The sequence below is a fragment of the Mesocricetus auratus genome, unplaced genomic scaffold, assembly GCF_017639785.1.
Source record: "Mesocricetus auratus isolate SY011 unplaced genomic scaffold, BCM_Maur_2.0 Super-Scaffold_6730, whole genome shotgun sequence".
Lineage (NCBI taxonomy): Eukaryota > Metazoa > Chordata > Mammalia > Rodentia > Cricetidae > Mesocricetus > Mesocricetus auratus.
Genome location: NW_024429184.1, coordinates 99,340,468 through 99,354,513, shown reverse-complemented (window position 1 = coordinate 99,354,513; position 14,046 = coordinate 99,340,468). Strand labels below are relative to the sequence as shown.

The following is a 14,046-nucleotide window of genomic DNA, read 5'->3' as shown; positions in this document are numbered from 1 at the left end:
CCAATTGCAAAAACCAACCAAACAAAAACAAAACATCCTGTTTTTTTCCCATAGGCTGGTACTCCAGAGAGGTACAGAACCTTTGCTCTCACCTCTTAAAGCACCCTCACCGAACGTCCCATCCTATTGGCTCAGAACGTACAGTCTTATCTACCGTATGTCCTGGGTCTTGGGATCCCCTTTTCTGATCACCGTTGGCTCAGTCACGCGTCAGAGTGCCTGTAACTTTTCAACCCTAAGATAAACTGGACTACCTAGACACGCAGGCACCAGTTACCAACTAAGGGAAGAGATGGGTGTGGTTGGGGGGTGGGCTAGCACCTCCAGATTATCTGTAATTGAGCGCTAAGCCACCTCACGAACATAATCTATTTACTTATCCATTATTTAATAATAAAGTTTATTTTAATATTTAATAAGACTTTAATATTTACATTTAATATTTAATAAGAGCTTATTTTGTCTTATGGTTCTTCTGTACAAGGCATGGCAGCACATAACATGATTTATTTCTTGTAAAACAGCCCTGGCCTCCACCAGTTTAGGTTAAAGGGAAGAAGAAAAACAAAACTTTAAAACGAGTGCTTATTAAAGCCTATTATTAATATTAACAGCACTTTAAAAATAATCTAGCCGTAATTAGCCAAACACCCTGGGGCTAGGTGGGCCATTTTATCAGCCCTGGAAGAAGGGCCTGCGGGCGATTCAGGAAAAGCAAGGCAGCAAGGGCGGCCTGGGAACAGAAGTGGGCGAGTGACAACCGCACAGCCAAGCGTGCGAGCGGGGCGAGCGGGGCGAGCCGAGTGCGGCGGGGAGGCGGAGGCGGAGGCGGAGGCGAGCAGCCGGAAGGCTCGCCCGGAGCATCCGGGTGAGAGGCCGGAGGTCGGAGCGGAATCCCGGAGCGCCGCCCGAGCTCGTGGGTGCCGGGAGTGGTGGGGGTGGATCTCCAGGGTGCGTGGCTTCGTTATGGTGACGCTCTGGGAGGCCCGGCCGCACGGGGGCGCCGGAGCACGGCCATCGGGCGTCCCTTCCGTCCGCCGGAAGCGCTCTCCTGACACTGCGCGCCGCGGGAAGATGGCGCTGGAAGCTGGCGACATGGAAGACGGGCAGCTTTCCGACTCGGACTCCGACATGACGGTCGTACCCAGCGACAGGCCGGCGCAAATGGCGGTGAGCGAGAGGGCGCGCGGGAGACCGGGCCGGACGCCGGGGGAGCGCGGCCGGGAGGAGGGGTGCGGGCGGCGGCCTCGGGATGCGGCGAGTCGGAGGCCGCGGGGCCCCGGCGGAGACTCGACCCCGCGGAGCCGCCGGCCTCGCGGCCTCCGGGACTGGCGCGCGTCCCCTCGCCTGCGGCTCGTGCCTCCGCACGCTTCCCTTCTTCCTGCACAGCCGCCCCAGGGCACTGACGCCGCCCAAAGCGGAGCGTGGGGACGGGGAGCGGAGACTGCTTCGGATGCGCGTTTTATTGGCTCCTGGCGGGCAGGGAGCTCATTGCGTACCCGGGGCCTGGTCTTGAGAGTTGCGGTCTCTTCCGCGTGCCGGCACGGAGGCACCAGGCTTTGTTTCAGCTGCGCAGGGCTGTAGACGGCGGCTCGCTATGTATCCCACGGCTGGTCGGGCGCTTGAACTGTCGTCCTGCCCCTTAGACTCCACAAGTGCTGGGAGGTCCCAGTGCGCCACCACTCGAGGCAGCTTCCTAATTCTCTGGGACTTCTGCTACTCCTCGGAAAGTCCTGCTTCCCGCACCCAATCCCTGGCACCGCCGCTGTCGTCTGCAAAATGTTTTGACTGCCCTGCTTTGGTTTTCAGGTGGGGACTGGCATGATGCACACTGTAAGGCCTGGCCAGTTTTGCCTGCGGTTATTGCTGGGGGACTATTCATCTACTGCCTTAAGTCATCTTGCTCGTTTTAAATAACGAAGAGGAATTCAATAGATGCTTGGTTTTGTGTTTAGCATAGAAAAGCAAAGGTTGAGGGCAGAGTTACAATTAGAAGAAATAAACTCGGGGCTCTATTGCATAGTAGGGCGACTAGTTAACAGTGGCATCTGTTTCTAAATAACCAGGGAGTGGGGGTATAGCTCAATCATAGAGTGCTTGCCTAGCATGCAGGAGGCCCTGAGTCCAGTCCTCCCACTCATAAGTCCAGTGTAATTCACATGTGTCCTCCCCCCCCATAAGAGGGTTTTGTTCACCATAAGGTCTTTTTCATCATAAAGAAATGATAAATGTTTAGAGTGATAAATAAGCTAACAACCCTGATTTGATCATTATGAAAGATAGACATAAATTGAAGTATCATATTATACTGCATAAATTTGTGTAGTCATTATGTGTCGGTTAAGTTTTCCAAGTGATTAATTTCACATGTAGGAAACTAATACTGGGATCTTATTTTTCAGGCCCCTCTCCCAACATTAATAGTTTGGTTGACATAATATTGTGAAATTGTTTTTGTTTGGTTTGGGACAGGGTCAATTTTCATAGCCCAAAGTGTCCTCAAAACCAGGATCCTCCTGCCTCGGCCTCCTGAGCTCTGATTAAAAGTGTGCACCACTATACCCGATGAAACCTGCAGTTAAAAGTAATATGTCTGGCCTGGTCTACAGAGTGAGTTCCAGGACAGCCTCCAAAACAATACAGAGAACCCTGTCTCGAAAAACAAACAAACAAACAAAAGTACTATGTCTGGGATTCTTCCCCATGGGAGCTTACCATCAAATCTTTTGTTTGTTTGTTTGTTTTGTGACAGGGTCTTCACTTATTTAGACCTTGGCTGGCCTTGAACTTACAGAGATTTGTCTGCCTTTGCCTCCCAAGAGTACTGGGATTGATACCATCATGTCTTAAAGGAGTAGCCACAGAACCGTATAGAGGAAGTTGATATATTCAACTGGAAAATATATTTTTGGAGGGAAAGATAACAAACTCTGCCTTAACTGCCAGTAACAGTGATGTATGTCATCCTCCCAGATGTGGTTCTTGAAGGTGAGAAGTAAAGGCTTTGGCAAATTTTTAGGAGGAGATCTTCCAGAACCAAATTAACAGAAACTAGATTAGTGTCAGCTGTCTTTGGATGGTGATGATTTTGGATGCTCCCATGGAATCTCTGGTACACTCTTTGTCAAGTCCTCTTCTCCTTAATAAAGTCTGTGCTCCACAGACAGGCCTGAGCCCACTGTGGAACCTAAGTTGTCTTTAAGCCTCTGGTCCTTCTGCCTCTGGAATGCCGAGATGGCATGCATGGGTAGTGCCTACATCACTAAACAATAGCCCATGGTAGGTGGAGTTAATGCTGTGTGGAACTGACTGTGATTTCTTTCACTTGCAGAAAGTGCTAGGTGGGGGCAGTGTTGCGTGTGCACCAGTGTCACACTATCGGACTGTTAAAAACGTGGATTCCAGTGAGGAGAGTGTGGATTCGGATGAAGACTGCTCTCTTTGGAAACGGAAGCGACAGAAATGTCTTAACCCTCCTCCCAAACCAGAGCCTTTTCCGTTTGGCCAGAGCAGTCAGAAAACAGCTCTCAACGGAGGGAAGAAGGTGAACAATATTTGGGGGGCTGTGCTTCAGGAACAAAATCAAGATGCGGTGGCCATCGAGCTTGGCATCCTGGGAATGGAAGGTACCCTTGACAGAAGCAGGCAGTCTGAGACCTACAACTATTTGCTTGCTAAGAAACTTAGGCGGGAATCTCAAGAGTACACAAAAGAATTAGACAAAGAACTAGATGAATATATGCATGGTGACAAAAAACCGGGGTCAAAGGAAGAGGAGAACGGGCAAGGCCACCTCAAACGGAAGCGGCCTGTCAAAGAGAGACTGGGTAACAGAGTAGAAATGAACTACAAAGGCCGCTATGAGATCACAGAAGGTGACTCCCCAGAGAAAGTGGCTGAGGAAATTGCTTTCAGGTAAGCACTTGACCACATGTCTCGTATTTGCAGGAAGCAAAACAGATGCTAACATATTCCTTTTTTACTTTTTTTGTTTATGTGTTCGTTTAGTTTTAGGGTCTCCCTATAGTTTTAGCTGTCTGGAGCTTGCTGTGTAGACCAGGCTGGCCTCAAACTTACAGAGATCCACCTGCCTCTGCCTCTCAGAGCTGGGATTAAAGGCGTGTGCCATGCCTGACTGACGTTTTGTTTTGTTTTTCTTAAAGGAATTAACCCAAGCATATTTGACTGTGATTGGATTTGTGTCTTTTAAAGATAACACTGAGCTGGACACGTAGCTCAGTTGGTGTGGTGCTTGCCTAGCATGCATGAGACCTCGAGTTCAATCCTTAGCACCCATAAACTGGGCACGGTGTTGCCTGCCTGTAATCACAGTACTAATGAAATGGAAGATCAGAGGTTTAAAGTCATTCTCAGCCACATGGGAGCTTGATGCCAGCCGATGAGATACTGTCTCAAAAGGAAAAAAAAAAAAACGAGCTGGCAAGGTGGCTCAGGTGGCCGGGCGTTGGTGGGACACGCCTTTAATCCCATCACTTGGGAGGCAGAGGCAGGAGGATCTCTGTGAGATTGAGACCAGCCTGGTCTACAAGAGCAAGTTCCAGGACAGCCTCCAAAACAATACAGAGAAACCCTGTCTTGAAAAAAACCAAAAAAAAAAAAGATGCTCATCTGATTTAGACTCTTGTCATCAAGTCTGGTGTCAGTTTAATCCGTGGTCCCATGTGGTAGAAGTAGAAAGTTGTCTTCTGACCTCCACATTTATGCCATGGCGTGCACACACACACACACACACACACACACACACACACACACACACAATTTTTACTGTTATTCTTAAGTTGGAAGATAAAATAGCTGATATGTTAATATGATAATCATTCATTTTCAGGTGTTGATTTCTTTATGGAGACAAATTACCCAGTTTTATTGTTAACAACTGTGGCTTTTAAAAATCTTTCTCCATCACCCAGTAAAATCTTTTGTGTCCTCACCCATATGCCCGTTTACTATTAATATCCTTATTCTCCTTCCCAGACAAATACACTTTTCTGTCCTAGTAAATTTGCCATACAGATGCAGCCATGCAGTATCCATTTTTGTAGTTTCTCTCCCTCCCTGAATAGGGTTTCTCTTTGTAGCTCTGTAGACCAAGCTGGCCTTGAACTCAGAAATCCACCTGCCTCTGCCTCCCAAGTCCTGGCATCTGCCACCATGTCTGGCTACTCTTTTCTTTTTTTCCTTTTCTTTTTTTTTTTTTTGTTTTTTGTTTTTTTTTGTTTTGTTTTGTTTTTTTTGTTTTGTTTTGTTTTTTTTTGTTTGTTTTGTTATTTTGAGGCAGGGTTTCACTGTGTAGCTCTGCTGTCCTGGAAGGAGTTGTATGTAGACTCAGAGATCTGCCTGCCTCTGTTCTCCAAGTGCTGGGATTAAAGATGGGCGCCACCACTGCCGGACTTCATGCTGTAGCAGAAACTAGTTAATACTTTTACCCCTCTTTCCTTTTTTTCTTTTTTGAGATAGACTGAATTGATGAAGGAACCTGAGCCAAAGCCAGTCCTAGGAATTTGCTGGCCTCAAACTCACAAGAGAGCTGCCTGCCTCTGCCTCCCAAGTGCTGGAATTAAAGGCGTGCACCACTCACTATGCCTACACTTATTTTCTTAATTTGTAAATGAGAAGTGTTGCTTTTTGATTTGGGTGTTTTGTTTTGAGAAAGGTCTCCCATACCTCAAACTTACTATGTAGCAAGATGGGTCTTGAACTCTGATCCTCCTTCCTCTACCTCCCAAGGGCTAGAGTTACAGGCATTCAATCACCACTGCATTTTTATTAAATGTGTATAGATTTATGTATCTCCGGACTGGATGGATAGTCTACATTTATTTATTATGAATAACGCTGTTAATGACCTTTGCTTTTCGTTATGGAAAATAGAATTGTTTGGCAGATACTAAATTGACAATTCATGCATTTTTCACAGGCTCAGATTCTAGTTAATGTTTATTAGCTCTAAGTCACTAGTATTTGAAAATAGTATACTGTTAGGGAAACTGTTTCAGGCAACACCAGTACTGGTTAGGTTTTTTTGTTTTGTTTTTGTTTTTTGTTTGTTTTTCTTTTTAATAGTGAAGATGTTTGGGAGCTTGAGAGAGCTCATTAGTTAGGAGCACTGGCTGTTCTTCCAGAGGATCCAGATTCGATTCCCAGTACCCACATGGCAGATCACAGCCATCTGTAACGTCAGTCACAGGCAACCCAACACCCTCTTTTGGCTTCTGTGGGCATTGTGTGCACATGGTGCCCATGCACACATATGGGCAAAACATTCTCTCTCTCTCTCTCTCTCTCTCTCTCTCTCTCTCTCTCTCTCTCTCTCTCTCTCTCTCTCTCTCTCTCTCTCTCACACACACACACACACACACAATCAAAATCAGTCTGGTTTTTCAAGTCTAGTCACAGGGGATCTGGTATCTTCTGGCCTCCTGGGTATCAAACATGAGACATACGTGCAGGCAGTAGACGTTTGGAGTTTGTATTCTGAAGAAATGTAGTATTTATAAACCAAAATCTTCCCTAGAGATAAGGAAGCTGGACCTTGGTCACTCGCTCCTCCTTTCTGGTGCCTTTCCCACAGTGTTAGATTGCCTCCGTGAGGAGAAACCAGTGTCTGGGTCTGACTGGAAACTGAAAAGGCTTCTGCACTGTTTTTCTTATTTCTGGGAGCCATGGACCCTGTCTGACCCAGTTAGAAGAGTTACTCGAGCTCCCTGTATTTTTTGTTTTTTGAAACAGGGTCTTACTGTGTAGTCTTGCCTGTCCTGGAACTCAATGTGTAGACCAGGCTGGCCTCAACTCACAGAAATCACACTGCTTCTGCCTCCTGAGTGTTGGGACCAAAGGTGTGTCCCATCATGCCCAGCACTCCTTGTGAAGCGCTACTCCCAGCGACTCTGAAGAGTAGAATGAAATAGTGTGTCTAACATTAGAAAGAATTGGTATGTGCAGAGGGTAAGGCCTTTAGGATTGAACTGTAAGAAACCATTTGTAGATGTTGGAAGGTTAATCTGGAAGCATAATAACTGAAAGCATACTATATGTCCGTTATTTGTCTTTATAGTTAGAGTTGAATTAATTCACCTTGTTCTGCATGTTCATTTATTTTGAGAACTACCATAATCCAACAAGGTGAACAAAGAGCCTTAGTTTAAGAGTTGGTGTGGAACTTGAGTTAACATTCTTTTTTTGTGACTAAAGAGCAGGTTGTTCCATGTCAGTGACCCTACCATTAATGGATGGAGATTTAGAAAAGCAGGTATTGTCAGTAAGATTGGGTTCTAGTTGAAAACTACTCTGGTGATTAAAGTAGATTTAACAAGTTCTAAATTGCTTTGTGTTCTCAATAGGTTACAGGAACCAAAGAAAGACCTGATAGCCCGAGTAGTGAGGATAATTGGGACCAAAAAAGCCATTGAACTTTTGATGGAAACCACTGAAGTTGAACAGAACGGTGGTCTTTTTATAATGGTAAGACTGCTTTACTGTTTCTGGGTTTGGTTTGGGGGGTTTTGTTTGATTGGTTTTGGTTTGTTTTTTTGAAACAGCTTTTCTCTGTGTAACCCTGTCTGTTCAGGAACTCTTCCTGTAGACCAGACTGGACTCCAACTTACAGAGATCCACCTGCCTCTGTCTTCCAAGTGCTGGGATTAAAGGGATGTGACACCATCGCCCGGCTGTAATTTTTTTTAAAAAGAAAACTTTATATGTTCCAGTGAGTTAATACTGGTCTACTGAATATTGAGATGTGAATTCAAGTGCACTTTTGATATATTGTCTTTGAATAATTATTGAAAGCCTGCTTTGTACTGAAAGCTATTGCAGTCAAAGACAAGAAAAAGTCAGTTTATTGCAGTAATTATAAAGCCAGCCATGGTGACACATGCCTATAATCCCAGCACTAGAGAGGCAGAGACAGGAGAAATGCTGAGCTGGAGACAGGGTTCCTCTGTATTGTTTTGGAGGCTATCGGTCCAACCCAGCCTCGAACTCAAAGAGATCCACCTGCCTCTGCCTCCCGAGTGCTGGGATTAAAGGCGTGCGCCACCACCGCCCAGCTGCTGTGGCATTTCTTGAAAAAATTAATATAAAAATTTTAAGAGTAAGTAATAATTAAAGTGTATTAGCAAGTGTATGCCCTGATGGGAAAGAAATAGATCAAATGAAGGTGTGAGGAAGAGAGCAGAGAAGTGTAAATAAGTGGTCAGGGTAGCGATCTGAACAGGGTACTGCAAGAATGGTACGTGCGTGTTTGCGTGTGTGTGCGTGTGCGTGCGTGTGTGTGTGTGTGTGTGTGTGTGTGTGTGTGTGTGTGTGTGTGTGTGTGTGTGTGTGTCAGTGTCAGCTTGGAAGGTGTGAGAGATAGAGAGATACCTGGTGGGACCAGAAATGCTCAAGGTGAGCAAGAATTTGCCTTGGGTGCAAAGTTTGGCAGGATACCAATACTCAAGGTATATGGCATTTTCAATGTGATCTTTTCAAAACTAAAAATTTATTTTTCTTTGTTTTTGAGATGGGGGGTCTTGTTATATATCCTTGGCTGCCTTTGAACTCACTGTGTAGACCAGGTGGCCTCAAACTCACAGAGATCCACCTGCCTCTGAGTACTGGAATCAAAGCTGTGCCCCCCACACCTGGCTCAAAATTAAAAATGTAAGAAAATCCACATTCAACTAAATAAAAGGTGGGCTTCAACCATGTACAGTTGACCTAAAATCTTCCTGGTGCCTGATAAGAACAAGGGGGTCTTTGTGATCGGATAAAATCAATGAGAGACTAGGACATAAGGTATCTTAGTTACTTTCCTATTGCTGTGCTAAAACACCATGACCAAGGCAACCTATAAAAAGACTTTTAATTTGGGGCAGCATTTCAGAAGGTTAGAGTCTGTAAGTATAGTGGCAGGCAGGCATGGCACTGAAGCAGTAACTAAGAGCTCTCGCCTTAAGACTAGACAGGAGACCGAGAGAGACACTGGGCCTGGCCAGGTCTTTTGAAACCTCAAAGCCTATGCCCAGTGCCTCCTAATTCTTCCCAACAGTTCCACTAGCTGCTGCCGAGCATTCAAACGTGAGCCTGTGGGGCCATTCTCGTTCAGACCACCCCGTAAGACTCGAACTGTGAGCAGGTTCTCGTGGGGAATACTTTGTGCTCAAATTTGACTTTTTACTTAGAATGAAGTAGTTCTTGGAGGTCTTTGAGTGCACATTGAATTCTAGCTGCAGGAGTTAATGCCATGAGTCAGTTGCCTCTTGCTCTGGGAGCTAGTGTCCTTCTCAAGGTCTCTCAGTGTAGTGCCATGTGTTTTGCATCTTTGTGTTCTATTTTCTGGTGGTTAGCTGGGTAGTATGAGGGTACTGACACTTGTAAATTCTAGAGAACTGTGGCATGCCTTAAGGAAAAAATTATATTCGTTAAGCTTCATTTAATAATGATTTATAATGTTTTTGGCCATTAGTCCGTATTAATGAATCTATATGTGTGTGCATGCATTTTGTTTGTTAGGTTGGTTTTTGATTTGTTGTTTTCACTTCAGTGGCTTATTAAAACCCAGTCTTGTACAAAATATGCCCTATTTGCTAATTTGTATTTGTGACAGCTTTAAGAATATTGGGAAGTAGTCTGTCATGATCAGTGTAAAGCAGTGGTAGATATGTATGTATGTATGTATGTATGTATGTATATCTTAGAGTATATAATTAAATCTAAAATTCTTAAAAAGAACCAGAATCAGATCTGGGTTTCAAATCTGGTTCTGGCTGTCTCCATAAGCGTACCTCTATTCAAATATGTCCTGGTCATTTGTGGAGCCGTGGTCTGGGAGCCTGGGTTCTAGTCAGTGACTCAGCACTTTGCTAGCATGACAGAGGCCCTGACTTCTGTCTCAGTACTTTTTTTTTTCTTCTTCTTCTTTTTGGTTTTTGGTTTTTCGAGACAGGGATTCTCTGTATTGTTTTGGAACCTGTCCTGGAACTCACTCTGTAGACCAGCCCGGCCTCAAACTCACAGAGATCCACCTGCCTCTGCCTCCTGAGTGCTGGAATTAAAGGCGTGCGCCACTGACGCCCTGCTTCCAGTGCTGTTAATAAGTAGTCAGTCTTCACATGTGCAGTTGTCAAAGAATAAATTTGAAATAGTCTCAAAAACTTGCCTATGGCAATGTGTATAGATTAATTTTTTGTTTCTTTTTGTAGAATGGTAGTCGAAGAAGAACCCCTGGTGGGGTTTTCCTGAATCTCCTGAAAAACACTCCTAGCGTCAGTGAAGAACAAATTAAGGTAATGACAACGACTGTGTCCTTGGCTTTATGATGCATCAAAACACAGGACTTAGGGCACACATTTGTAATCCCAACACCCAGAAGCAGAGACAGGAGGATTGCTGCTTCCCAGGAAAGATCCCGTTTCAAAAGAGAAGCTGAGCATGGTAGTACATGCCTTTAATCCCAGCACTTGCAGGGGAAAGTGATCTCTGTGAGTTTGAAGCTAGACAGAGCCACATAAGATCCTGTCTCAGAAAAAGGAGAAAAAAGATGCTTAGTTCTTTTTGGACTTCTATTGAGTCTCCTTTTCTTTCTGTTATTTTTGTTTTGTTTTGTTTTTGAGACAGGGTTTCTCTGTAATAGCCTTGGCTGTCCTGAAACTCAATTTGTAGACTAGGCTGGCCTCGAACTCACAGAGATCTGCCTGCCTCTGCCTCTGTCTCCCAAGTGCAGGGTTTAAAGATGTGCACCACCACTGCCGGGCTAGTCTAGCTTTTTGAGAGTCAGTTTTAAGCACGTGAGTAGGGCTGACAAGAGGGCTCAGTGACTGAAGGAGCACAGCGAGGTGTACAACCTGAGTTTAGTCCTAGGAGCCCATGGTGGAAGTGAACAACGGAGTCCTGCAAGTTACTTCTGACGCATGTAATGAAAAAATCTTACAGGTGCCATAAAAGTGAATTTGAGAGCTAGGGTATAGTAGTGTAGTGAATGCTCAGTATGCACAAAAACCAAGTTCGATAAAGAAAAGATTGAATTTCTTAAATGTCAAGTAAGACTGGCTAGATGTCTCCAATGGTAAAAGCATTTGCCATCCCAGACAATATGTTCTATCCACATGATGCTGCAGCTACTCTTTTAATTGTCACATTGGTGAGAGTCAGTCTGTAGAGTTTGGAAGCCAAAACCAGACTTTTTGTTGTTAATGTTGGTTTGGTTTACATTGTGGATGCATGTGCGTGCGTGCGTGCGTGCGTGCGTGCGTGCGTGCGTGCGTGCGTGCGTGCGTGTGTATACCATAGCATTTGTGTAGAGATGGGAGGACAGCTGGTGGGAGCAGTGTCTTTCCACCGTGTTGGTCCTGGTGTGTGGTGATAGTTATTATTTAGTAAAGCTTGCCCGAGGGAACAGAAGCCAAAGCAGCCAAGCTCTCACCTCTACCTCAGGCTGAAAGGGCTGATCCTGTCTCCATGAACTCTCCACCAAGCCTCTCCTCAGCATAGCTAGAGACTAAATCTCAGAATGCAGCCTGAGACACTGGGCTCCTGTCTTATATACCTCTCCAGGACTAGAATTAAAAGTATGAGTATGTTACTCTTTTAGACTGATTCACTCTCGTGTAGCCCTGGGTGGTCTTGGACTCACAGAGATCCATCTGCTTCTGTCTCCTGAGTCCTGGGATTAAAGGTGTGTGCCACCATTGCCCCGCTTCTATGGCTAGCTAGTGTGGCTAGCGCTGCTTTCTGATACTTCAGACAATCTTTATTAAATCATGAACAATGATATATATCACCACACTGGTGGTTGAACTTGGCTCATCAGGATTGGTGCCCACTCAGGTACCTCCCCTGCCTGTTTTCCTCTGCTCTCTTCCTTCGACCCTTCCATTTTCTTTCTCTTCTGTTTTCTTTGGGGTTTTTGCTTATTGCTTATCCTTGTTTGGGAACCTTGTAGTTTAATACTCAGTGTAGAAAATAGAAAACATGTGTTCATGTTTGGGGGGAAAAGCAGAAAGTAATAGTTTCTGGTTTTTGAGACAGGGGTCCCACTGTGCAACCTTGACTGGCCTCTGCTTCCTGAATCCTGAATGTCCCACCGATGGTTTCCTTTTAATGAGACTTGCAATGTTTGGTGGGAAAGGAACTTCATAACCGTTTACTTCATTGCCAAATATAAGGGTCTTTTTGTTGTTGTTGTTTTTGTTTTTTAAGATCAAGATGCTTAATAAAGTAAAGTTACATTTTACCTCTTGAAACCACCATGTGGTTTCAAGAATTACAGGATTACACATCTGCAATTCTAGCATTTGGGAGGCAGGGGCAGGAGGATCCTCACAATTTGAAGTCAGCCTGGTCTACATAGTGAGTTCTAGGCTGGCCATGGTAGTATAGTGAGACTCTCCTAACAAGCATATATTTATTTATATTGGTTTTACTCCTCAAAAAACATTTTTGCCCTTCACAATTTGGGATGGTGTAGCCGTATACTACAAGTAGTGGGTAAAGGCTAGATGCCCAGCCTAGGAACTCATTAGTGCCAGTGTTAAGAAGCATCGTGCTCTTCAGTATTGGTTTTTATTTTATGTGTGTGTGAGTGTTTGCCTGCATGTGTGTACAGTGCTCTCAGCCCTGGGGGGAGGGTTGGAGTTATAGGTAGTTGTAAGCCAACATGTTGGTGCTGGGAACTGAATCTAGGTCCTCTAGAAAAGCAGCAATTACTCTTAACTGCCATCTTTCCAGCCCCTGCAATAATACTTTTTTAAGAGATGGAATTGTTACATTTTGCAAGTGGCATGTTCTTACATAGATCAGTTTAATTTTGTAGCACAGGTAGCCATGTATAGTTAGGATGTTTCAAAGTTAATACATCTTTAATCTTTTATTGTGAGTATGTGTGTGTGTGAGTATGTGTGGTCAGTTATAATTTAAGTTCTAAGCAAAGTTTCCGTGTGTGTGTGTGTGTGTGTGTGTGTGTGTGTGTGTGTGTGTGTGTGTGTGTGCGCGCGCACACATGAGATCAGTTAAAGTTCTAAGCAAAGTTTCCCCGAGGTAGTTCCTCTTTTAGCAAACAGATGTGTGGGACGGTGTGTTAGGGTAGAATGAGCATGGCCTACCTAACAGTAGATTGGCTTTGACTATAGTAGTTGACGATATCATGAACTCTGTTCTGGTAATGGGATCACTAGTACTTGTTTTTTTTTTTGTGAGAAATAGATGATTTTAAAAGGCCTCCCTCGTTATATAACAAATAATACGGTGTGGCTTCTTGCTTGTTATTTTTAACCAACGTTCTTTTTATTTCAGGAAATTTTCTACATTGAAAATCAAAAAGAATATGAAAATAAAAAAGCTGCTAGAAAAAGAAGAACACAGTTATTGGGGAAAAAAATGAAACAAGCTATTAAAAGTCTGAATTTTCAAGAAGATGATGATACATCACGAGAAACTTTTGCAAGTGACACTAATGAGGCCCTGGCCTCTCTTGATGAAGCCCAGGAAGGAACCGGCGAAACCAAGCTGGATGCTGAGGAGGCCATTGAGGTGGATCATCCTCAGGACTTGGACATCTTTTAGGCACATTTTGGACGTTTTGAAAAATAGACCTTTGTAAAAAAAAAAGTTTCCATTTCTACTGAGATTGCTGTACTATGCACTGAGTGTGGAGAAAGGAGAGCTGTTGTGTTTCTTGTTTGAAGTAAAATTGTATGTGGGCAGTCAGATGCCATTGACGGCCGTGTCTGACAGGTGTACAGCATGAGTGTCATTGCTCATTCTGCTGCATGTAGTGACTGCTAACGCCTAGTTCTACCTGCGCTCGCACTGTCCAGCTCACTGTCATGCCATTAAGAAGCTTTTGTTTTCTGATTTCTTTGTGGTGAACTATGCTTAGGTTTTAACACATTCCATTAAAATATGCTATAATATGCATAAATTGCTCAGCTCTTACATCCGATTGTTCCTGTAGGGCGGGCAGGGTCTTGGTATGGACTTACCTCTTGTCTTTCTCCTCCGCCTGAGCAGTGCTGAGATAATGCGTTTATGCCACCATGCTCTGCT

The 14,046-nt window shown here is 44.5% G+C and overlaps 1 protein-coding gene across 1 annotated transcript; it reads left to right on the top strand.

The window, feature by feature from the left end:
• Positions 1-942: 942 nt before the first annotated feature.
• Phax (phosphorylated adaptor for RNA export) lies at positions 943-13,917 on the top strand. The gene is made up of 5 exons (XM_005069100.4): positions 943-1,170; positions 3,332-3,915; positions 7,362-7,482; positions 10,206-10,289; positions 13,294-13,917. The coding sequence occupies exons 1-5, from the start codon at positions 967-969 to the stop codon at positions 13,561-13,563; spliced, it is 1,263 nt and encodes a 420-aa protein (XP_005069157.2). The 5' UTR covers positions 943-966; the 3' UTR covers positions 13,564-13,917.
• Positions 13,918-14,046: the final 129 nt, after the last annotated feature.